The 26064-nt window shown below is 40.3% G+C and overlaps 1 protein-coding gene across 1 annotated transcript in view; it reads right to left on the reverse strand.

Moving 5' to 3' along the window:
- The window catches only part of FOCAD (focadhesin), a 97255-nt gene extending 75720 nt beyond the window's left edge, over positions 1–21535 (reverse strand). Inside the window, exons 1-7 of the mRNA XM_057432914.1 lie at positions 21442–21535; positions 20914–21002; positions 18273–18347; positions 13142–13296; positions 9527–9631; positions 3813–3914; positions 2123–2327 (exon numbers count right to left, since the gene is read on the reverse strand). Of these exons, the coding sequence (XP_057288897.1) occupies positions 2123–2327; positions 3813–3914; positions 9527–9631; positions 13142–13296; positions 18273–18347; positions 20914–20970 (699 nt within the window). The 5' untranslated portion in view covers positions 20971–21002; positions 21442–21535. The remainder of the gene's footprint in view (positions 1–2122; positions 2328–3812; positions 3915–9526; positions 9632–13141; positions 13297–18272; positions 18348–20913; positions 21003–21441) is intronic.
- Between the last annotated feature and the right edge of the window lie 4529 nt (positions 21536–26064).

The following is a 26064-nucleotide window of genomic DNA, read 5'->3' on the forward strand; positions in this document are numbered from 1 at the left end:
AAATATTACCAAGGCTTTGAAGAAACACATTTATAAATTAAACCCAGAAATCTCTTATTCAACTTCCCTGAAGAAGCAATAGATGAACTGCTATTTAATATTCTGAAGTAAAATTAGAAACGTGAAAGACTAAAAAGGTTTCTTGGTAGCTGTTGAGAAAACTCCATTTTTCGGCAAAAGCAATAGCAAACAAATACAGCTCTCAGGGTTCTCAAAGCAACATAAACCAAATTGCGGGCATTTAATATCTTGTAATGGAAACTCTCTGCCTCAGGGTATTTCCTCTGTAACATAATGAAGATATATTAATATATGTCACAAAAGACAAAGGCAGTGGTGTTTTCTGTTTTCGGAGCACCACATAATCTACCTACTACAAAATCAAAAGCTGAAGTGTAAAACCCAAAAGCATTATCTCTGTACCTGGAAGCCAAGTAAAGAGACTTCAAGAAGCAAGCTGCCTCTAAACCCTTATGTGTTAGTTGAGAGCATTTCTGCTCTTGAAAAACACTAGTTACAGACCCAGCTGTTCCAATCCAAATTCTGGAGCCAGCATTAAGGAAAACACCATAATTTGTAGTACCTTAGAAAAAAGTCCATGAATAATCTGCTCGAACCAGAAGCCTAAATTCCACAAATTTTTTCATTAGGAAAGTCTGCAGGTGACAAGCTGTACCTTTGACAGCTTGGTTGATATCATCAGACAAAATGACTAGAAAACATTACAATACAGAGGATTAAATAAGGCTAAGCTTAAAAGGATAAGGAGAACCCAAGGTTCAGAGAAAGAGCAGAAGGAATAACATTATAAACCAGTTCATTAAATGGGCTTCTTTAAGTATTGCCCTTTCCATTGTGAAAGCTGTATCTCAGACAAGACAAAAATATTTAAGTATTAATCCAAGTTTAACAAAAAACAAACATACTTCTACTAAAAAAAGCGTCAACAAGCATGAAGGAAAGAAAGGTTTGTAACTAATCGTTGTAAATCTTTGGTGCCAATTTTATGGCTAAATGTTACCAAGTTAGAAGCTTGGTCATACCTTCAGGACACAAAGTTATACTGAAGTTCAGGTATAATCAAGACAAAATAAGAAATACCCTGTGACCAGAAAAAGTCAGCATTTACCTATCATCACGAAGTGTAGACCTGAACCAAGATAAATGCGTAGAATCGAAGTTATTATTGGTCAAAAGGTTGTGAAAAGTAGCTACTAGTGGAAAGAAGACTTTACTAGTAAAATTCGCAGGAGAAAGATGCTACCAAATATCCTCATCAAGCCTGCATAATAAGGCTTGATGTAAAGCTATATGCTTTACATTATTGATTTTATAAACTATCTCCCTATGGCAGTAATATCATAGCACATCATGTTTGAGTCACTCTAGTTCACACTGAAAATGGTGCTAAAATATTAAAGAGGACAAAAAAAGTATATAGGTACAAAAAAAAAGCTTAACCGATGTCACAGTAAAGCATGAGTCAAAGCAGAGCTATGAACTTTAACCAATACCCCAGACCCCTAACCAAAAGGGGCAGAAAAGATTAAATCCCTAGCTCCTAGCAAGTATCACTGTGCAACTTAAAAAAACATGGTCAAACTTCAGCATATTACAGAGGGATTAAGTTTTGTCTTCATATCCACTAATTCCTCTGTTACAAAGAGTGAGAAGGGAACACCTAGGAACACTTGAATTGTGCTTATCATATATTTTGTTTCATTTTAGTATTACCCATGCTAAGTTAAAAATTGCATGTTTTCACAAACATTTTAACATTTAACAAAATTATCTCTCTCATGGGTATCTCTACAACTTCACTGTATGTTTAATGTTGCAACTAGTGACAAATAATTATGGTAAATGCGTTTCAATTTATGCTTCATAAGATGTATCAGATTTTAAACAACTGAAGAGCTTTATCTTCTACCACAGAGACCCAGATTGTTAGATTTCTGTACTACCAAATCAGGCCTATAAAAAATGGAAGAGAATGATGTATTTGCACACTTGAAAGGCAATAATACTACTTATAGTATCTTTACTTTGATAGCATATCTTTGTAAAAGTTGGGGTCAGGCAACTTCTAAAGCAACAACTGTACAACAGGCAACAACTGTACCTGAAGGTGGGGAACCATATCCCACAGAAGTTGAAGAATCTGGCATTCCAGCACAGAGGGTGCTTCTTTGTGCTTTGGACCATGGGGCTGAAGTAAGATCTTAAGTAAACCCATTCGCAGTTCAGCATATTCCCGTAACTGAGATGGTTCGCAATACAGGTATCTTAGAAATGGAGCCATTATGCCAACACATGAACTCTGTGCCCTGCAGTTCAAGAAGCAAGTTTGCCAAGACTGCCTTCTACTGAAGACTTAACAAATAAAAAGGAAGACCCAAGCAATGTAACCTTACCTGAAATAATTTACAGGACACAATAAACAGAAAGGTGTTATGGGAGACACTAGTAAATCTCACAAAAAACTTGTTAGCACTTGTCAGCATGAAGTACTGTCATGACACCTTATATAGCAACCACACAATGAAGTGCAATTAACAAATATGCAGGGAATCAAAATTAAAAGTCAGTTTTAAACAAGACTTAGTCCTGATGCAAAGCTTTAAGAACTGGCTACATCTACATCAATGTATGCAGGTGGTGCTTGTTGCTCTGGTGCTTACAGACACAGTATTAGGTTACAGGTGGACTTGATGATCTTAAGGGTCTTTTCCAACCTAAATGATTCTATGATTCCATGATTCTATATCCTCAGTCTGGAATGTATTCCACAGAAACATTTGCACAAAAAGCAGCAAAGAAGTTTAAGATATTTTCCTTCTCGGCATGAACAATTCCTGTTTTAATTTAAAGCGAGCTACCAGGAAAAAATCCACAGTTCATTCCATCGTTCAGACATCTGACAGGACTTTTCACAAGTCCCAGATTTAGCAGCTGTGTGGAAGAGCAAGTCTGAAAACAGTATTTTAAAATTACTCTGTAGAATTAAATTGAACAAAACACACTTTTGCATCAAAGCCTTACTGTGGATCATGTAGTCTAAGACCACTAGAAATTTGAGAGATTAATAAACTTATCTGTTTAATCAGAGAAACAGAATACAGAAGTCAATTTCACTGTACTATTACTCTGCTGGATTTGTATGAGTCTTCCAGAAAACAGAAGAGATACCTTTTATCTGAAGAGCATACATACATGTATAAAATCAGTGAAAACATTTTGCACTTAGTCTGCTATGGCATTTGGTGTCTTACACTGAAGCCTCACTGGACAAGTTCCTTCAAGATAAGCATGAAGAAATGTTGAAATTGGTGGCAGCTTTGTTCATTGTTACAAATATTTTATAGAAAAAAACAGTGGCACAGCCCAATTTTTTTTTTCTATCAAGAAGCAAACATTATTTTTAAGGACCTCATCCTTTATGGTGAGATGTAACCATCTGTGCTTTACCTTTATCATCTCACCATTTTGTATGGATAAGTTATACCTGCATAGCAGTCAAAATATTGACAAAGCAAATAATCAAAATTGCTGGAAAGTGTTTTGAATTTTGCACACATTTTTCCAGATTCATAAAAATTACATCAATATCAGAGTTTAGAAAAAACAAAATATTTTTGATGGATTATTGTAGTACTTCATTAATATTCTATTTTTAACCTTTAAATGGTGTCATAATTTTTTATAATTATATTTTTCAAAAGACTGCTCATTGCAGCTGCCTTCAAAAAAAAGTTACACTCATACGATTCAGTTGCCTACATCTGCTATTTTTTAATTATTCATTTACTTACTTCTCTGGACACTGGTGGAAAAAAACTGTTATCTGCTGCAGCAGAATTGGCCAGCAATCAGGTCTGTGTTCAAGGACATTGATTAATGGATGAGGATTGTTCCTGAAACAAAAGAAATCACATTTAGATATACAATGCAGAAATCAAGTGTGCAAAATAACTATCTTTAAAACAAAAGCAGTGTAGAAATAGACAACCCTCTGGTATTAACTCCTTTATCAAGTCTGCCAGAACTGCTATGCTATCAAAATAGCGTATTTTATAGAAACTTCAGGAAACAAGACCTAAAAGAAAAAAAAAGGTATTTGAAGTCCTGCTCTGTTTTTCTAATTTTTTTAATACATATTTAAGGATCACTCTTCAAATGTGTAGCCTGATTCTAGTCATTGGCAGCAGCACTACCCCCTAGCAGTGGGCTCTAAGCAACACCCACAGAAAACTCTGAACCCCATGTAACATGCCAGTTCAGTCTTCCAAGCATTGGTACAGTAAGTCAGTATAAGAAAGGAAAGCAGAACATGAGAGTCTGGACACTGAATTTCCTGGAGAGGTGGGAAATCGGGAAGAACTGGTGATGTGAAGGCAGATTCATCACTACCTCCATCACCTCCTTCTGAAGTTTACCCACTGCTCTTCCTATGACTGGCCCACTTATTCCCGCCTGACTGCTAAACGTCCCTGTTTTCTCCCAGCTTCCCTTCCTGCTTCATCCAACTATATATTCTTCTCTGGGATACCAACAGCTTAACAGCAGACAAAATGATACTTGCCTGCTCTCAAAATGGAAGCAATTTTCCTAATAGCAAGTGAGGAAAGTTGGAAGAGTCTTGCCAATTGCCACAGATCTGCTAGAAACACTTGAGAGAGCAGGGCTGTATGAATAAATGGAAAGGCAACATATGCATTCAATACGAATACCTCTTTGGCTAGCTTGGGTCAGGTGTCCTGTCTCTGCTTCCTCGCAGCTTCCTCTGCCCCTCCTCACTGGCTTAGTATAAGAGACTGAAAAGCCCTTGACCAGGGTTAAGTGCTAAGGAGCAACAATTAAAACAAGGGTGTGTTACCAGCATTGTTCTCAGACTAAAGCTGAAACACAGCACTGCACTAGATACTAGGAAGGAGAAGAAAAAAAAAATGTTACAGCTAAAATCAGGACACTGTCTTTCAAGTCAGTTATTAAAAATACAGAGAAGTTTAATTCTTCCCATGGCTGTCTCATGAAGACCTGGAAAAACACATACTAATAAGCATATTATTAAGCTTATTAGCACAAGATAATGACATTATATTAAGGGATATTGTCATTGCAACCCAAGTACCTTCACTGAGAACACAAATTCCATAAAGCAACAAGTGTCAAGTTAGCATACAAGAATCAGAAGCTGGTAATTGAAACTGGCAAATTCAGATTGAAAAAAAAAAATTTATGAAGCTCAGACTTTTTTGTTTTGTTCATGGGTTTTGGTTTGTGTTTTTTTTTTGGGGGGGGAGGGGAATAGATTTTTCTGTTTTGTTTCTCTTTGTGTTTTTTGCTTGGTTGGTTTGCTTGTTTTGTTAGGGTTTTGGTTTTTGACAGTATCATTTATCAGGCAGCAGTCTAGAAATACTGTTCACATACCATGCCAGGACCTTTAAAGTCCATAGCCTTGTAGAGACATGCAGAGTTACAGCAGCAGTTTATTTTAGTAGCTTTGTCATACTTTTAGAATTACCTTTCCTAATGAAAAGAATGTAATGAAGTCATCTAAATGTTGCTATGACACTGAAGTCAGTCAGCACATGTGATGTATCAAGTCGGAAATAAAAAATTACTTACTATCCAGAAAAAAAGGCAAGACTTCTATGACAGATTTTGTGTGTTCTAAAATTCACAAAACTGCACTGAACTCGCTGCTGAAAAAAAATAAGCTAAGTTCCATATTGAACACTGATTGATAATGAAATACTAAAATGTGCAGCCTGAAAAAGTTCCATTTGGTAACGCTATTAGCAGTAGGAAAAATCAGGTGTGTAGGTATAATTTATCATTAATACTAACTGAAGAGTCATAAAATGCACATGTTTGAGTGACATTACAGTGCTACTACCCTAAATTATTGTGAAAATATTGGGTTCAGGATAAAGCAAAAATCACAACCAGACACAGCAGCTATCCACCTGTAAATACATAAGTGTTTAGGGAAACAAAGTTATACATTTTATGTAAGGGGCAACAATAAAACAAAAATTACTTCTAATGTCATCTCAATGTTCTTGTTACATCTCTGGACAAAAGAGCACACCAACCAGATTTAAAGCACAAATTCAGTGTCAGTTTGCTTTTTCTGTATGAGGAAACAATGTCTGCTATTAACATAATTTTCTGTGTATGCAGCATTGACCCTGGTCCTTTCAGAAAGGGGGAACAGCACTTTATCAAATATGCATTTTAAAAGTATTTTTCTACCTGCTCTGAATTAATTTTGATTTTCAGAAAGTTTCAGCTCTCCAGAATTTTTAGACAAAACAATGTGTAATCACATTAAGAATAATGTATAATACTAGTTCATTTAAAAAAAAAGGAAAAAAAAAAAGAAAAAAAAAGGTTAAATGGCTTTCAGCAGATACTTACAGCCAAAGCTCTGCACTGAGAAGGCTGACAAGCACTCCTCGAAAACCCCTCTTCCCTGTCTTCCCACTCAATTCAGCCTGAGCTTAGGTTACTGGACAGCTACATTAATACACATAGAAAATATAGAGCTTTATGCTATATGACAAATAAATCCCCTGGGAATGCTCAGTTCTAGTCCACAGTGAAACCAACTTGCAAACTACTTCTATCTCTGCTACAACACCTCCTAACTTCGTAACAAACACTGCCAATCATTCCATGTGCAAGTTTAAAAGTCATGCATCCTTAAAAAATCCCATCAGATTTGCTTTGGTATTTATCCACCACTGGAACGCTACTTATTAAAAAAAGAAAACCAAACACAACAACAGCAACAAACAAACACAAACCAAACAAAAGCAACAAAACAAAACACAACAAACACACACCAAACAAGCAAAACAAAACACAACAAACACACAACCCCCAAAACCCTAACAAAACCCAACCAGCTGCATTTACACAGTTTATGGAAACAATTAGGAATCCCAACATTCAGTGATAGGAGAGGCAGTTTTCTACTGACTTACATGGGTAAAAGGAACATTTCCCACTTCCTGCAGTAACAGAGGTAATCAATTCCCTGTTCTCCATGGTTAATTTGCTTACAGAAAGTGGAGAATCTCAGGATTAGAATTACAGAGACTTCCCCAGATGAAATTGGAAAACCTACCTGGTGGGTTGACTTTGGCTGTCTACAGGTGCCCACCAAATTGCTCCCTCACTCCCTCTCCTCAGCACATGGGAAGAAAACAATATGAAAAACTTGTAGGTTGTGATATAGGAAGATTAATTAAGAAAAAGCAAAGGCCACACATGAACGGAAAGTCAAACAAAAGGATTTACTCTCTATTTCCCATCAGCAGGTAATGCCCTGCCACTTCCTGGGATACGTAGTAGGGCTTCAGTACATGTCTTAACATCATCTCAATAATGAATGCCCCCCCATATCCCCAACTTCTTTCTCTTAGCTTTTATTGTTGAGCACAATGTCCTATACTATAGAATATCCCTTTGGGTCAGCTGTCCCGGCTATGTCCCCTCCCAAAGTCTTGCACACTCCCACCTTACTGGTACCCATCTGAAGGGGTGGGGGTGGGATGCAAAAACAGCACTGCTCAGTAGAAACCAAAGTACTGGTATATTATCAACACTATTCTAGCTGCAAATACAAAGCTCAGCACTATGATGGTTGCTACGGGAAAAGCTAACTCAACCAACCCCCCCCAAAACTACAGACACTAATTTCTCTTACTTCTTTTCCAGAACTGTTCATGATACTACATTGTATCAACAGGCAGCATTTTAAAAGTAATTCTACTGTCCAAAATTAACATTAGTCTAAACCAAACTTATTTATTATCCTGTAACGCTAGTTTTAAAACGACCCAACAGAGATCACAACAGAAAACTACCTGAGAACACACTGTGCTTTTTGATTCTTCATTGATGATTTTTGTATGGAATACTTCTGCATAGTTGATAGCATAATATATTAACACTTCAAGAGGAGGTTACTCTTGGTGAGTTATGGTATACAATCTTTTATTTCTTCCAGAAATCAAGTTTTAATGGCACTTGATAAACACAACTACAAAAATTGTTACATAACAAGTCACTGAATAAAGACAGACCTTTGTGTACACTAAAAAAGAATAGCCTCCTAGATATTCAGAAACAAGCCAAGAAATCTGACTTCGGAAACAAAAGGAAAACCAAAAATGTACAGGCTAAGTGTTAGTCTGCTGCTATTTTCAGTTTTCTATTATTTTAAACTATTCTGGATGACCAAGTTTCACCTGCCTTATGTTTCCAGCAATTTTTCTTTTGGTAGCTGGGGGAAAACAAACCAAAAAGTGGTAACATTTCTTCACCCTACTGGGGAGAGGCCATTTCTTCACTTCAGCCACATCCTCCTACTCTTTTTCACACATAGCCTGGATTACTTGAACTTAACCTCTTCTACCACAAGACTTTAAATGAGTTTATTTACTTTTAAAGTTTCCAAGAGGGTTCCACCTTACTACCCGCCCTTCATTACTTGCCTTCAGTTACACCTGTTCTATAGGACAGTAGAATTTGTAGAAAGAACTGATATAGCTAGAAAAACCAAGGCACACAGGATTTCATGAATGCAAGCACATCAAGTGCTCCACAGTCTGTTTTAATTCAGTATTTTGTTTCGCTTAAAACACGATTCCTGTCTTCCAACTAGTGCCTTTTAGACCCTTAAAGCATTAGAGCTACGGCCTGCTACAATACCTCTTAACTGCATAAGATGCAACTTGAAAAATGCTCAAGACATCTGCCAAGTAGATATAATAATGGCTGTTAATGTCAGCACTGACTCATGGTTTTTCAACAGCTAGATGAAGTCACCAAGATGTCCCCGTACGAAGGCTGCTACCACCTGACAAGCAGCTTTATACGAGAGCTCTGAATGCATCTTTAAATCATTTATTTTATATGGCAAGCATTTTAACAGTAAAAGCATTTAGGAACCTTATTTGATAACTGGAATAAAGCAGGAAAAACAAGTGAGAGGGAAGAGGTCCACAGTCTTAAAACAAGACTTATTAAAAAGGACTACTAGCAATCATTGAGCTACTATATGTGAACAAGTAACAGTATTTATTTGCTCTTTCTCACACTCAGCCTTCATGTTACCATTGCCCCTTTTGAGCTTATGGTGGCAATCTTACCCCTGTACTACAAAAACTCCTTGAAACTTTCAACAACAACAACAGATCTTAGAATCAGAAAGTCATTTAGCTTGAAATGGTCACCACTGAAGAATCATTTCGGCTGGCTCAGTATCACATGCAATCTGGTGTATCTCTAAAGATAGAGATTCCACAATCTCTGCAGACAACCTGTGCAGTGCTTACTTACCTGAACAGAATAAAATCAAAAAGAAACCAACCAAACAAAACCAAACCAACCAGCCAAAAAAAAAAAAACAAACCTAAAAACACAAAACCAAAAAAACACAGGCAGAAAGCCAGTGAAAAAAATCAGAAAAAAAACTGTTATGGTATCTAAATAAAACCAAAGTGAAACTAACCTGATGCCATAAAGATTCCAGACAGCCTCATTTCCATCTTCTCCCAGTTGAATGGCTTGAATTTGTAGTAATTTCAAAATAGTTTTTACTAAACCATGTACATTCCTGTTGATAAGGAGAAATACATGACTGTCACATGCAGTTACATTAGTTGATTCTTCCATAAAAGAAGGAATCCAGGAAGAAAACCAGAATCCTAGAGTTCTCCTTAAGAACTTCTTCACATCTGCCTACACAAGTTGTAAATCCATGTGTCTTTGTTCTCCTTTTCACGTAACTAACAACACAGCAGAGAGTATAATTAATCCATCAATTAAAACTTTTGATGATTTGATTCTACCGTATCTTACAACTATATTTGCTGTCTCCAGCTTAACTGAAACTGGTGCTTTTAACATGCTAAAAACTTTTCTCTGAATGCAAGTATACAGGTAAACATCACAAATTTCCTCCTGTCTAGCAAGCAAAAGCAAGAGAAATCATACTGTCAGAAAAGACACTTGAGACACCTAGTTTTCTGACTTTTGATCTCAGGAACCAAGGACTATAAGAAAGAAATACATACAGCTACTTTATCTTCCTCCTCCTATCTTGTTTAATTGAACATTCAGGAAAATTTAAGAAACAACATCATTTCTGAAATTTTGATAGGAATTTCCATATTCTGCTGGAGAGACACTAATGAAATCAATGAAGTCCACCACAAAGGGTGAAAAAAAGCCTCTCTGACCATGCAGTAAAAAGCTTAAGTATACAGCTTACTACTGCTTGGCTGAGCTTACAAGACCAAAAGTACAACTATCAAAATTTTGCTCTCCTCTTCATAAAGTGCTTTTTCACACCTTTCCAACCAGACCACGCCAGATCCAAAACAAGTCCCTCAAGAAAATAGCCTGGATTCTATAATGAAACACACTTTTCACGAGGTGAAAATGTAGAAGCAGAGGAACAGAAAAAGTCATAGTCACAGCTTGTGTTGGTTTTTTTTCCCTTCTCGCTGCTCCCCCTTCCTTTCTTCCTACCAGGAAAAAAAAATCTGAGAAATCTATTTTGTCTGCAATTCCACTTCTCCATCAATGAATGGAACACTGCAGGAACTCCTCAGATGACAAGCTGTAAACAAGAAACTATGCAGAATTTGTGTAACCCTCTCACAGGACAAACAAACCATCATACTCATTTAAGACATGAGAAAAAGGATATATTATTAGCTGTTTGACATACAGTGCAGTATACTCTACAATTCCTAAGTTATGAGTTGATACACACATTTAGACTACGTTAATATGTAACACAGAAATCCTTCTGACAATCTTAGAGATTACCATAATCCATTGTTTCACAGGTTTTTAACAGATTGGTTTAATTATTTATGCTCATTCTTTATTGACCACAGAGTTTTTCCATTATCTTCTACATAGAAAGCTGGAGACCAATCTTAAAAATGTGTAAAAATGTGTATATGTTTACACGTGTATCCATATTTTGCATACATGCATACACATACAAACACACCTATAAATACTATGTTCCATGAGGTTTAAACTGTTGGGGCAACAAAGGAAACTCAAAATTGGGTCTGAGAGACAGTTATGGCACAACAACGTACCGGAGAGGTAAGAATAGAGTCCCATTTGTATAACGAACAGATAGCGTTAATCTTATATGAAGTCAACTCAGATAAACACTCAATATTCACCTTTATCAAAGCAAATTGTCTTACCTAGTACACAGAATTTGATACACCTGACAAAATGAAACCCACCAGGTGCACTAAATCCCTGCTAAATTCACCACAATGGAAGAGAAGCAAGTACACAACATGAATGGTCTTTGCCAATAAAACATTCACCTACCTCCATCCAGCACTAAAAGATGCTCAGCAATTGCAAATGCCTGTCCACTGGCAGCTAATTTCATACTTACTTTATTTTTACAGACACTGTGCACACAGCACTGCAAAGCCACAGAGCAAACCTGGATGAAAATTTGGCAGGCGGAACAGAATGAAGAACAGCAGGCTATAATTCTAAGAGTCAGTAAAAAAAAAAAACAACAGTACCAGCACTAAAATGAACCAATCTGAAGTTCAGTCAGCTCCTGAGTCTACAGACATTTTAAACCCACAGACATCCATAGCAGCTTGGGACTGGGATGGCAGCAGAAAGAAGCTGAAAACTCATAAAATGTTCCTGGGTAATTTAACAGCATGTACTAAGCAATCAGTGATATGTGTTGGTTTCACATATGGAAAAAATCTAAGAATGATACAGAAATGCCACATATACAAGCCCATTCAACATAACCTTGATTCTGTTTTTAAGGTTAACTCAATCCTTAATATCCCATTTTACACTTTTTATTTTCTCAAGTACAAAACTGTATTAGCATTTAATTTCCTTATAAATCACTAATGCTGTAACAAACCCTTGGCTGAACAGGAATTTCACATTTCTTCATCTGCAAGCCACAGCTAATAAACCTTCCCTCCACTATGGACTCAGGTTTCCATAGTCTAAGTACAGGTGCTTTTACTTCTTTGTTAACAGTGGCAACTCTTCTCTCAACCCCAAACTGAAGTAGCAAAATTTTTAATTTGGAGGGCACTGCTTTGCAGAAATTATTCATATTATGTAAATATATTTACAAACCCTTTCCTAGGGATCCACAACCACCTACTGCAAACTAAGTATAGAGACAGTACCTTCACAGCAAGATCCTAGCTGTAAACAATGAAGTCACAAGGAAAGAAGTAATCTCTTTAAAAATGTCTTGTTTCTGAAGCATTTCACTAGTTTACTCAAACCTAACTTCACCTCTGCCTCAAAGTGACCATTAGAAACCTCAGACTAAAACTGATGATGTGAGGGTTAGAAGAGGTGAAAAACATGTCATGAACAACATGGCTCTTGCAACCAGCTGTTAAGCCCATCAGCACAATACATCACAAGTGTAGCACCAACTAGCTGGCTTGGCTAAAACCGACTCCAGCATTCTGTAGGAAGTGAATGAGAAACCTTAGTGCAGAAATCCAGTTAGCTGCCAAAAATCAGAGGAGACAAAGATAACCCCATGGAACTTTGTAAGATTGAACGGAAACATCTTCCCAAGCATCACTTGACTTCCCATTGTAAATTTTATGTGCAGTGTCTTTTTTCCCTCACAACTGCATTCTTTCAGTACATTGCACAGGCCAGTCTAGCTCAAAACACCACTGTGAGATGTAGACATTATATTTACAGAATTTTGCAGAGCTACGTAAAGTGATTTCTTCCTCAGCAGACAGGGAAATAAAATATAGCGTTCCTTATCCCCACCCACAGATTTATGGTGACTGTATGTGAGCAACAGTTCTAAGTTCAGAGCATTAGTCTGAACAGCTAACAATTTCAGCCAACACACGTAGGATACTCTATGAGTTTTTAAGTCAGACCCACAACGACAAACTGCCAAGATGAAAGCAGCAGCCTTCAGCAAAGTGACAGCCCAAGGACAGTCCTTTAATGCCACAGCTTATTTGAAGACCCTGTTAATTTACAGAACCTTTCCTCTTCCCCTGTATTTACAAGGGAATAGCAATGACAAAAGGCACAAGATTAGGCAACCAAACATTACCTTGCTGAGGGAATTAGGTTGAGAGCTCCATGAAGAACATAGTCTAGCTCAGCATGTTTCTCTGCAACAAGTGCCACCAATCCCTCAGAGCAGGCTGTTCGCAACGCAACATTCTCACTGCAGCAGTACTCCCAAAGTAAGTTCAGAGCAGGAGTCTGAAGGCAAAACCAGGAGACAAATGCAATGAGAAAGCTGACACTGATTTTTTTTTCACTCATCTTAAACACACTTTTAAATAAAAACTGAAGACTTAGCACAAGTGAGGAAGCTGGGGTACAGGTTCTACACCCAAGAAAGGTTTTCCCAGGAAACCTTTTCCATTGCTAGGAAAAAGCGGCAGGTCATAGTAGTAGGGGACTCTAAATTGAAAGGGACAGAAGCACTCGTCTGCCAGCCAGACCCCATCTCAAGGGAGGTGTGTCGCCTATCAGGGGCACAGATCAGGGATGTGGCAGAGAGGCTGCCTGCTCTAGTAAGTCCCATGGACTATTAGCCATTCCTGGTGACACATGTGGGTGCTAGGGATATAGATAGTAGTAGCCTGGGGAACATGAAGAAGGACTACAGAGCCCTGGGGGAGGCGGTTAGGGGCTCTGGAGCTCAGACAGTCTTTTCATCAATTCTCCAGGATACAGGGGAGGACCTAAAAAAAAGCTAGGAGGATTAGCCAGGTTAATAAATGGTTAAAAGGGTGGTGTCATAGTCAGGGGTTTGGGTGTCTTGAACATGGGACCCAAGCTTGTAGGCCAGGTCTACTGGGGGCTGGTGGAGCTGGTCTGATAAAGAAGGGAAAGAGCAGTTTTGGTAGGAGGCTTGCCAGACTGGTCAAGGAGGCTTTAAACTAGATGTGTCGGGGGACGGGGGCATCATTCGATTTCAACACACCCAGTCAGTTGCCAGAACCTATAATAAATGCTTGGAGCAATGTAGGGATATCCCAGCCGCTCCAGCCAATAAGATGGCATCATTTGGAGCTCGGCTCAGATGCCTCTACACAAATGCCTGTAGCATGGGGAACAAACAAGAGGAATTAGAGATCTGTGCACGTCTACGGGGGTATGATATAATAGGCATCACAGAAACATGGTGGGATGGCTCCTATGACTGGAGTGTTGGAACGGAAGGTTACAGGCTCTTTAGAAAAGACAGGCCTGGCAGGCGGGGAGTGGGAGTTGCCCTTTATGTTAGGGATAGGCTGGAGAGTATGGGACTCTGTCTGGGGACAGGTGAGCAGTCCACAGAGAGTTTGTGGGTCAGGCTTAAAGGGAATATAGCTATGGGAGACATTACTGTCGGGATCTGTTACAGACCGCCTGATCAAGGAGAACCTGCAGATGAAGCACTCCATAGACAGATAGGAAAACCCTCACGCTCACAGGCCCTTGTTCTCATGGGTGACTTCAACCACCCTGACATCTGTTGGAAGGACGGTACGGCCTGGCACAAGCAATCCGGGAAGTTTCTCGATTGTGTAGAAGACAACTTCCTTCTGCAAGTAATAGAGGAGCCGACAAGGAGAGGTGCCATGCTTGACCTCATGCTCACCAACAGGGAAGGGCTCGTTGGAAATGTGATGCTCCAGCGCACCCTTGGATGCGGCGATCATGAGATGCTCGAATTTGAGATCCTCAGGACAGTGAGAAGAGTGTGCAGCAAGCTCACTGTGCTGGACATCAAAAGAGCAGACTTTGGCCTCTTCAGGAACCTGCTTCAGAAGGTTCCATGGGATACAGCCCTAGGGGGCAGGGGGGCCCAAGACTCTTGGTTGATATTCAAGGATCACCTGCTACAAGCTCAGGAGTGTTGCATCCCAACCAGAAGGAAGTGCAGCAGGAGGGCCAGGAGACCTCTCTGGATGGATAAGGAGCTCCCAAGGAAAATTCAAATGAAAAAAGAGGCTTATAATAAGTGGAAGCAAGGACAGGTGGCATGGGAAGAGTACGGGGATGTTGTCCGGGAAGCTAGGGACCAGGTTAGGAAAGCTAAGGCCCAGTTAGAATTAAACTTAGCTAGAGGTATTAAGGATAACAGGAAGGGATTCTACAAGGACATAGCAAATAAAAAACAGACTACGGAGAATGTAGGCCCCCTCAGGAAGCTCTCAGGAGAACTGGCTACACGGGATTTGGAGAAGGCTGAGGTTATAAATGACTTCTTTGCCTCAGTCTTCACAGGCAAAGGCTCTGACAAAACCAACCAAGTCTTGGAAGGCAGATACAGGGACTGTGAGAATGAAGACCTTGTGCCCACTGTAGGAGAGGAACTGGTTCAAGACCATCTTAAAAATCTGAACATGCACAAGTCCATGGGACCTGATGAAATCCATCCGTGGGTCCTGAAGGAGCTGGCAAATGAAGTTGCGAAGCCGCTGGCCATCATATTTGAGAAACCATGGCAGTCAGGTGAAGTTCCCAACGACTGGAAAAAGGGAAATAGAACCCCCATTTTCAAGAAGGGGAAAATGGATGACCCGGAAAATTACAGCCCAGTCAGTCTCACCTCTGTGCCTGGCAAAATCTTGGAGCAGATTCTCCGGGAAGGCATACTAAGTAAGGCATATGAAAATCAACAAGGTGCTTGGTGACAGCCAGCATGGCTTCACTAAGGGGAAATCCTGCCTGACCAACTTGGTGGCCTTCTGTGATGGGGCTACAGAACTGATGGACAGGGGTAGAGCAGTTGATGTTATCTATCTGGACTTGGGAAAAGCGTTTGACACTGTCCCACACGACATCCTTGTCTCTAAATTGGAGAGACATCAATTTGATGGATGGACCACTTGGTGGATAAAGAACTGGCTGGATGGGCGCACACAAAGAGTTGTGGTCAATGGCTCAATGTCCGTCTGGAGACCAGTAACGAGTGGTGTCCCTCAGGGATCGGTGTTGGGACCGGTCTTGCTTAACGTCTTTGTCGCTACACATGGACAGTGGGATTGAGTGCGCCCTCAGCAAGTTTGCCGATGACACCAAGCTGTGTGGTTTGGCTGATACCCTGGAGGGAAGGAATGCCATCCAGAGGGACCTTGACATGCTTGTGAGGTGGGCTGATGCCAACCTCATGAAGTTTAACCATGACAAGTGCAAGATCCTACACCTGGGTCGGAGCAATCCCAGACACAGCTACAGGTTGGGCAAAGAAGAGATTCAGAGCAACCCTGCAATGAAGGACTTGAGAAAATGAACATGAGCTGGCAGTGTGCGCTCGCAGCCCAGAAAGCCAACCTGTCCTGGGCTGCATCAAAAGAACTGTGACCAGCAGGTCGAAGGAGGTGATCCTGCCCCTCTACTCTGCTCTTGTGAGACATCACCTGGAGTACTGCGTGCAGTTCTGGTGTTCTCAACATAAAAAGGACATGGAACTGTTGGAACAAGTCCAGAGAAGGGCCACGAGGATGATCAGGGGACTGGAGCACCTCCCGTATGAAGACAGGCTGAGGAAATTGGGGCTGTTCAGCCTGGAGAAGAGAAGGCTCCATGGAGATTTCATAGCAGCCTTCCAGTATCTGAAGGGGGCCTATAGGGATGCTGGGGAGGGACTGTTCATTAGGGACTGTAGTGATAGGACAAGGGGTAATGGGTTAAAACTTAAAACAGGGGAAGTTTAGATTGGATATAAAGAGGAAGTTCTTTCCTGTTAGGGTGGTGAGGCACTGGAATAGGTTGCCCAGGGAGGTTGTGAATGCTCCATCCCTGGCAGTGTTCAAGACCAGGCTGGATGTGGCCCTGAGTGATACGATTTAGCATGAGGTGTCCCTGCCCATGGCAGGGGGGTTGGAACTAGATGATCTTAAGGTCCTTTCCAATCCTAACTATTCTATGATTCTATTCTATGATTCTAAAAGAGTAAGGCAAAGAAATTTTTCAACAATTTCACTTTCTTTAAAAGAAATCAAGATGTAATTGGAAAAAACTCAGCAACTGCTACATCAGCTCTGTCTACAGCAAGATGTATTGCAGACAGCTACAGGCAGGCATTCAAGGGGCTATCCAAAGGTAAGCTGCCTTTACTCATGCTACAAAGTGCTCTTCGTTTGTTAGGAAGCACAAAGATTTGGCTGTATCCATTAAAACTGTTGCTTTAGTTTTTATACTAAATTTGTATTCACAGGCTCTTTTGCTGACTTCGTAGCTTCCAAATGGGGAAACAAGGGACATTTTGAAATAACTGAACGCTGCAAAATACTCCTGTCTAAAAAGAGTAACTAATGTCTGAACAGCACAATGTTCTACTTCTTAATGTTTCAGAAGGTTTTGCTGTATTTCAGCTTAAAACCTTTATGGGGCAGCATAATGGGAAGAGTCAGCTTGTACCTCAAAACATAATGTCATTTGGGAACACGATCCTGGACTGTTAAAGTAGTTTCTGTTACAGAAACTACACACCCCCTCCACATTCCCTCACATCACAACTCAACACTTTTCAGGTTTGGGTTTGCTAGTTTGGGGATTATTTTATTTATTTTTTTAAGGGTTCAGACTGGGAGGAAAAATCCACAAATAATCTTCTGCTCCTTTCTGTACAAGTTAGCATTTGGTGAGGAAAAACAGAAGAACAAATCTTAACTAACACTTCTCCTATGTTGCTGCGACACTTCCAAATGCCAGTATTACATAGGTATCTCAGTTAACAAGACAGACCAGCACTTGGGCAAGCTTGACTCATCTAAAACACAAAGTATGCCTTTACACTATGCTTTCTCTTCAAGAGATAAAACCTCTCCTTAGCTAATGTTAAAAATAACACCAATACACGTATGTGAAATGTCATAATTTTGACTTTTTTAAGTGATGTAAAACACCTTCCTACTTAAGTGATAAAGTCTCACCATATGGCGCTTCACTTTCAGTAACGTAAATAAATGCAAATAAATTTTGCTCTTAAATTGGGCAGAGCTAGGCGTTGGTATATCTGCAGAACTAAGATTTCTGCCATTCAGACTTCTGATGGAAGTGATACTGCTCTTCTGACCCCAGAGATACGCTATTTCTATCTGTCCACCTAGACATATACTGCTAACTACCTAAGTTATCTTCCAGGATTTATTACACAGAGGGGAATCAGAAAACATAGAAAAAATGTAAGTACATATGGATAGGAGAGGAGACAGAAGTGAGAGAATTTCACAGACCTGGTCAGACGCCTGCCAGATTTTCTCTGAAGAAACATTTTCTTTCAGTACTGCAGCAATCAGATGACCCACTGCCTAAAAGACAAAAAGAAATAAAAAGAACACACACAGACCAAGCACTATTTTTTAATTCTCAAATAGGAAGAATTTACACTGCTGTTGCATACAATCATTTCACTTAGGCAGTTTACATATCCCCTAGCGTATTTACTGCCAGAAACGCTTTATTTATTTTAAACAAGGCATCTGAAGTTAACAGTATTCCTCATAAAGCTATTCTGTGGCAGAGATCATTAACAAGATCTAAATTTTCAAGGTCCTCAAAAAAAATGCTTATCAGAACAGCATGTATTTGTTCATCTGAAGTTTAAGAGTAAGCATTTCATTCTATTTTGACAGAAGGAACATATTTCCTCAAACTGCTTTTAAAAATCTAAATGTGGACTGAGATACTGGAATACTTTGAAAGGGTTTAAGGTGTTTGAATCCAGGCATTTGTTTCCTGACTGATCTGTAATGCCTAACTCCGTCTCGTTTCTTAATCATCGATACGGATACATAGAAAACCCTCTCTGTGAGAAACATACACATTTTTTTGCAGCAAGAGGACAAAAATGTTTCAGATTATCACTGTACCCAGAACAGCAGCTGCATTTACATTATGGTAAGGACAGATGCTTACTTTTGGAAAAAGTAAACTAGGAAGTCAGCCAGAAAAAAAGTAATAAGGACATTCCTGGTTTTTTTAGTGCATAAAAAGAAAGGAACACATTATTTGAAATGTTTTCACATTCCTTCTTCTATCAGGATTTTTTTACACTTCATTTAGATACTAGTTGCTAAGCTGACATAACAAACAATAGCACTCTTGAGATAACAGTTCTCATCTCCAGGAAAGATGACACTTTAAACCTTCCTCGATTAGGAAGATTATGCCTTTCAAAGGTCTGGATATGTATTCTAACACTTTTGACTTATAAAGACTGGTTTTTATTTGGGAATTTTACTATCCCGAGAACAAAATTAGAAAATGGGACAAAGTCATATATGTGTATCTGTTTCTCTGCAGTTATTGCGTTGCAAAACCAACTACAGCAACATGCTCCCCAGGCAGATTAGAACTTTTTAGGGCACTTACAAAGTGGATCTTCTATTATTTTTTATTTTTCCTGCTTGTAAGGACATTCAGAAATTAATTCACACCCACATTCTTAAAACATTCTTCTTATACTGGAAAAGGGGCTTATCAATACAGTGGCTTTTGCAGTGAGCTATACAGGAAAGTCAAAATGTAAATTAGTCCAATGCACTCCAAAACTTGAATTTGAATAGAATGGTAAACTTTTTTTGACCTACAAATTATGCTCAAGTTCCTCACTTTGCTGATCCTTGTCTGTGTAGATTACATGCTCTGCAGAGCAGATGTCCTGATCTCAAAAAAGAGAAGTTGGATCCTGGCCTGATGACAGTTTGAAGATTACAGCATGCTTTTCAAGGGTCATAGAATATAAATGGAAACTAGCAAAACAACCAAAGCACAGCACAAAACCAACCAAAGTGAACTGGTAGCCCTTAATGATGTGCAGCTGTTGTGATGAACCAAGACACTTCAGCAGTACTTGTACCATGGTGATATTCTTCCGCACTGAATAACCTGGTTCAAAGGCGCAAAATCCTATGCTTCGAGGCTAGTAGTGATATGAACTCATAAGCAGTACAATACACTTCACTACACCTTACATGAATCCTAGCAGAGACATGACTTCCTCTCCTAAACACGAAACTGATCACAAGAGGACTTCTCTCTCTTTCAAACTTAATTACTGTAAACCACTGTAGACTGAGCTGAATTGAAAAGGCAACAGAAACACCAGGTTGCACATCAACTTATTCTATCAAACAAATGGCTACTTATTTAATCCTGAATTCAAAACAGGAAAAGGAAGAAAACAGGGAAGTTACCAATGAGCTTACAGCAAAAGAGATATGTTTTTAATACTGAAATGAGACATGGCCAAAGCAAAGAACGTGTATTTTTTAAACAGTCTATTTTTTTCTTAGTGTCCATTAAAAATGCTATGGTAAACACTTCATGCACATGAGAAAATTTCAGGTGATTATGACCAGGAGGCAATGCATAGCTCTGAAAATGTTTGGTCTGCTGATCACAGTGGAGGTAAACACAGTTATTCTTAGATGTCAGATAAGACTACAGTAGTCCTTCAGCTATCATCAGACAGGAAGAAAGCAGATCAGTTCTAAAGACAGTTCTGTAGAGTACTGTCAAGTATTTTAACCTCACACATGGTATCTGGTAACTCCTGGCTTCTCACAAGATCACAGGGTCATTAAAACCCATTTGCTCCACTTAAACCTTCCAGTCATGGAAGGTTTCTGATTTTCTTGCAGAGACTTTACAGTGATGAGCAACTATGTCCAATGTCTGGATTACACAGAGAAGGCAATTAGTATTTGTTTATAACTTAAAAACACTCTACTTCTAGGGCTTTCTGCCTTTGCAGCAAACCCCTCACCATCCCCAGCATCTTCTTCATCACCTTTTTACAGGCAGGTAGCAGGCCTTGGAACAAAAGTTTCCATAAACAATTCAATTCGCTTAATGTTTTTTAAAAAAAATTACCTGTGACTGAATAACTGCATTAGGAAATTCAAACCGCTTCTTAATGTCATCCAGCATTTTGGCTCTGTCATATGACACCACCTTTCACTCTGTAAAAGAAATTTAAAAATATACTTAGGACTAGGAAAGAAAGTACGCTACTTGCCACAAAAAAATACATAAGATTTATCTTGTACTTAACAGCAGATATAAACTTTAAAGAGTATTCTTCCCCCTCCTAAGTCTACCATATCACCTTGCTTTATGGGCTTTAACCCATGAAATGCTGAATACTCACTGGTCTTGCACAGAGTGGGTGATCTACATTTCTTGTAGCTGTAGCAAAATAAAGTTCCTTACCGCATACTGTATGTGTAGTCTGAGAGCATTTACTCTTGAGAGCCTTTTAGGAGTATCTCATTGCCTTGAAAACTGGACAGCTCAGAAGGAGTGTTCACAATTTCTAAAACATTTCTAAAATGCAAGATTCTCCACAAATTTTTCAATTCTTTCATGCAAAACCGGAAGTAAAACAAACAAAACTCCCACCTGTGAGACTGTAAGTTGTAATTGTAGTTGGAACACTTGACAAAAAATCTTTTAATCTGGAATATGCAGGCACCCACAAATACACAGAAACCTCAAGTACTGTGAAGAGTAAAAAAAAAAAAAACACCAGAGAATAAAGCTTACTTTTAATGCATTGTTTTACCATCTATTTTTCACACTTTTTTTTTTTTGACAGGTACAAAGAGCAGCAAGTTTTTTATCTCAAATACATACTTAATAGAGTATCTCTTTGTAACTACAATGTCGAATGCTATTATTTCACACTAGTAAAATACAAACATCAAATGCTGTTTCACAGTTTTGCTAATCTATGCATATGATTTCATAGTTACTCATCTGTGCAAAACCAAGTCTTTCATAACACTATAAATTATTTGGAATGCTTACTTTTCTCTCTGCTGACTTTGCCCCGCAAAGAAACAGGTCATGGAAGATGACTACTGGCAGTGTTATCAGACTACCATTAAAATTTCATTCTTTCGAGAAGAGGTAAAAAGTTCACAGAACACATTCAGCAAATTTAAAAAGCACCAAAAGAAAGGCTTTAAGAAAGTAGTACCCAGTCAAAGGGTGGTGGCTGGTGTTCTTTGAAAGCTTTGAAGAGATACATTTTCACATTGCCATCTGGAATCATCTGAACTTCGCAGCTCAAGATTTGAATCAGAAAGCAGCTATGAATTGCTAAATGTATTTTTGAGCTGGCACACCTCCCCATGATGCTATTTATTAATTTATATCCCACTTCTCAAAGTGTCATTTCCAGTCTTCCCGATAGCAACCTACATAGAAACATCATACAATTATGTGAGCACTTGATGACAGAATGAGACAAAGCCAGGAGGAACATGTTTAAGAGAAGCACAGCTGCTGTTGTAGTAACTGCAAAGCCAAAACATAGTAAAAATAATTTCAGAAAATTCCAAATATGATTTATAAAATGGAACCTAAGCACTCCCTAAATGTGGGATTATTATTTTTTTAACTATCGCCATAACACAAACCCTTCTTAACCCAGTGTCTTGATTTTTTTGGCACTGAAGATATGAAAGCTATCAAGATTAGGTTAAGACTTAAGATGCTGTGAAAAGAAACAAATAAAAACAAAAAAGTGAGGGATTTTCCCCCCTTCTTCAGTTTAGATAGTTAACATTAATTTGGAGACCACTTTCCAATAATTAAAAACCTAAGATTCTGAACAACTGTTTTGTTACTTTTAGAAACCATGGTTACTGCATACTCTTGTCAATATGCCAAGCCCCTTCTCTACAAAAGTGCAAGCATCAGTACTTCTTGCAGTCCCTTTTCCTCTTTCCCAGGAATGGCACAATTTTCACACAATCTGAAGAATTGGAAAAACAAAGGCAAAATAATGTTTCCTACTCTTAAACTGTCTGACAAAAAAAAAACAAGGAGGGGCAGGCTCATGAGAGCTGGTTAGTCTTTAGAGCCCATCAACAACAGCCTTGAAAACAACTGGTAAACTCTACCATAGCTTACATAGCTTACAACACTTGGGACAGCATTCTGTCTAAAAAAAAAACACTTAGCAGAATCTTTTTTAACCTTGAGATACCTGGTCTAGTGGAAAGTGTCCCTGCCTGTCTCAGTGGGGTTGGAACCAGATGATCTTTAAGGTCCCTTCCAATCCATACCATGACATGATGCTATGATGAACAATTTCTAGTATTGTGTAATTTATTTCCAGGTTGCAGCTGACAGCAATATTATTAGCATTATACAAAATAAAACCTTTGCAAAGGAAGCAGCATCACTCTGACACAAATCTATCCATCTCCAAAATAAACTCCATGCAAGCAGTTCCTTCTCATTTTTCTGCCTCCAGAAATAAAAAAACAGTACAGGAATACTATGAAAGGGAGTAATTATCTTGCAGATTCTTATAGCAGTCCTCTCCTAACATACTGCAAAGGGCCCTGCCAAAATAGCTGGTCTCAGCAAGCATACACTGGCTACTAAACATCCCCAAACTTATCCTATGTATGTCAGCAGCCTACCTAGCTATAACTAATTACACCTCTCTCCTCCAGAGATCTTTTTTATTTGTCTGTCCTAAACTTTATTTTTCCTATTCTCATTGCTGAAGTGGTACTCTACACCATCAACCACACAGATAAAAAACACCTGCCTCAGACAAAAAAACAACACACAGAGGTGTGTGCACAAAAGATAAATTTAAAAAAGACAAGGTATAGGAAAGAGACACTTGCTTTCCCAACATACTCAATGTGAACGGTAAGCATCTGTGGTGGGTTGAACTTGGCTGGCTAGCAGGTACACTCCAAGCCACTCTATTACTATCCTTCCTCAGCTGGAAACTGGACAAGAGGAGAAAATATAAAGACAGGCTTATGGGTCAAGGTAAGGACAGACAGAGATCACACCAATTAACCATCATGGGCAAAACAGACACAACTCCAGGAAATCAATTTAGTTTATCACCAGTCAAATTACAGTAGGGTGATGGGAAATAAATCTAAAAACACCTTCACCCTACTCTTCCTTCCTCCTGTGGTCAATTTCACTCACTCCTAATTTCTCCCCAGGCAGAGAAAGGGAACAGGGAATGAGGTCTGTGGTTATGCCCTTTCTCTGCTCCAGCAAGGGGTCCCTCCCACAGGAGCCAATCCCTCACAAACTTCTCCAATGTCGGTCCTTCCCATGGGCTGCAGTCCTTCATGAACTGCCGCAGTGTGAGTCCCTTCCATGGCTGCAGTCCTTCAGGAACAGGCTTCTCCAGTGTGGGTCCCCCGCAGGGTCACAAATATTGCAGCAAACCTGCTCCAGCATGGGCTCCTCTCTCCACGAAGCCACACGTTCTGCCCAGAGCCTGTTGCAGTGTAGAGTCCTCTCTCCACTGAGCCTGGCAGAAACCTGCCCCAAACAGTAGCCTGGCTTTGGACAGAAGTGGGTCTGTCTTGGAGCCAACTGGCACTAGTTCCATCCAACATGGGAGAAGCTTCTGGCATGCTCTCACAGAAGCCACCCCACACCTACAACCCTCACACTATCACGGTTTTGCCACTTAAATCCAATAGAGCATCCTAATGCTAAGGCAGCCAAACACTGCTAACAGGACTGAGGCAGACAGGGGTTTTGTCCCGATTATTAAAAGTTGTCACTGCATCACATTTTCAGATCCTGTCCATACCACCTTATCAGAAATAATTATGACAAGCTAAGCTACGGTAAATAACAAAAAATGATCACTAGGCGCACTGAGATCACGTTTCCTCCATTAACTGACTTTTGCCCATTGTTCCGGACTCCCAGATCAAATCGGTGCTCCTACCAAACCAGCAAACACCCCCTCCCACCGCTCGTGTGTCACAGGTGCAACAATTCAAAACTCCCCCAAAGAACCAGGTTTAAAGACAATAAATTAAAATCCAACCACACAAAATCCGCCAAACCAACCCAAAACCAAACACACACACACCCCCTCCCACCAACTTATTAGCGGCAGCAGTTGTTACTTCTCTGCTGACCTGGCGCCGGACCGGTGTGCCCGCCGCGGTGACGTCCCCTGCGGGCCTCGCGGCCTGACCCAGTACGGCCACATCGCGGCCGTCGCCGAAAAGGGGCCCCGGGGAGGAGAAGGCCGCGGCCCCTCACCGCCGAGGCTCGGCGGGAGTTCAGCGCCCTCCCCAAGACCCTGCGCTAGGGGCGACGCTGGCGCCGGGCCCACCCGCTCGGCCAGTACAGCCACCTCCCGCCGCCTCGCGTCCCTCACCTCGCCTCGCCGATCGACCCTGCCGGCTCCAGGGGCGCATCTACCCCACCCCCAATGAACACGGACCGCAGCGCCAGCGTGAAACCCTGCCTCTAGAGGCGAAGGCGCCTGCGCAGGTAGTGACGCATGTGCGCTGCCTGGTGGGAGGTCGCGGCGGGCGTGGTGAGGGTCAGGGGTCTCTCGGCGGGAATGCGGGGTCAGGTTGGCGGTTCCGGGAGTCTGTCGTAACCAGACGGGGCTGGGTTACCAGGGTGCTCCTCTGTGCCGTGCTTGTATGAGCGCACCGTGCGGCTACCATGCCTCCCGCCGCTCATGCTGCCTCGCCGAGCCTGCCGGCCATTCCTTCGTCACAGGGTTTGGCCAGGTTTCTTGCATTTGGTCATAAGGTGCTTTGGGCCGAGGCTTCTGTGCAGGATGTGAGGTGTGAATTAGTCTTCTAGCTGTGGGCTGGCTTCAGACAGTTCCTTACATCCAAACTGAAATGGAGACTTGAATCTGAAGACTTAAGCATAGAATCACAGAATCATAGAATGATTTGGGTTGGAAGGGACTTCAAAGCTCATCTAGTTCCAACTGCCTTGCCGTGTGTGCGTGTATTTGCCACTAAACCAAGTTGCTCAAAGGCCCATCCAACTTGGCCATGAACACAGCCAGGGATGGGGCAGCCACAGCTTCTCTGGGCAACCTGTGGCAGTGTCTCACCACCCTCATAGTGAAGAATCTTAATACCTAAATCTCCCCTTTTTAAGTTTAAAGCCATCCCCCCCCTGATCTTCCCACTACATTCTCACTTGTGAAAAGTCCCTGTCCAGATTTCTTATCAGCCCTTTAGGTAATGGAAGCTGCCCTAA

Source organism: Pezoporus wallicus, unplaced genomic scaffold (genome assembly GCF_028554395.1).
Source record: "Pezoporus wallicus isolate ANWC-B61680 ecotype Strahan unplaced genomic scaffold, APGP_CSIRO_Pwel_v1 contig_2910, whole genome shotgun sequence".
NCBI lineage: Eukaryota > Metazoa > Chordata > Aves > Psittaciformes > Psittacidae > Pezoporus > Pezoporus wallicus.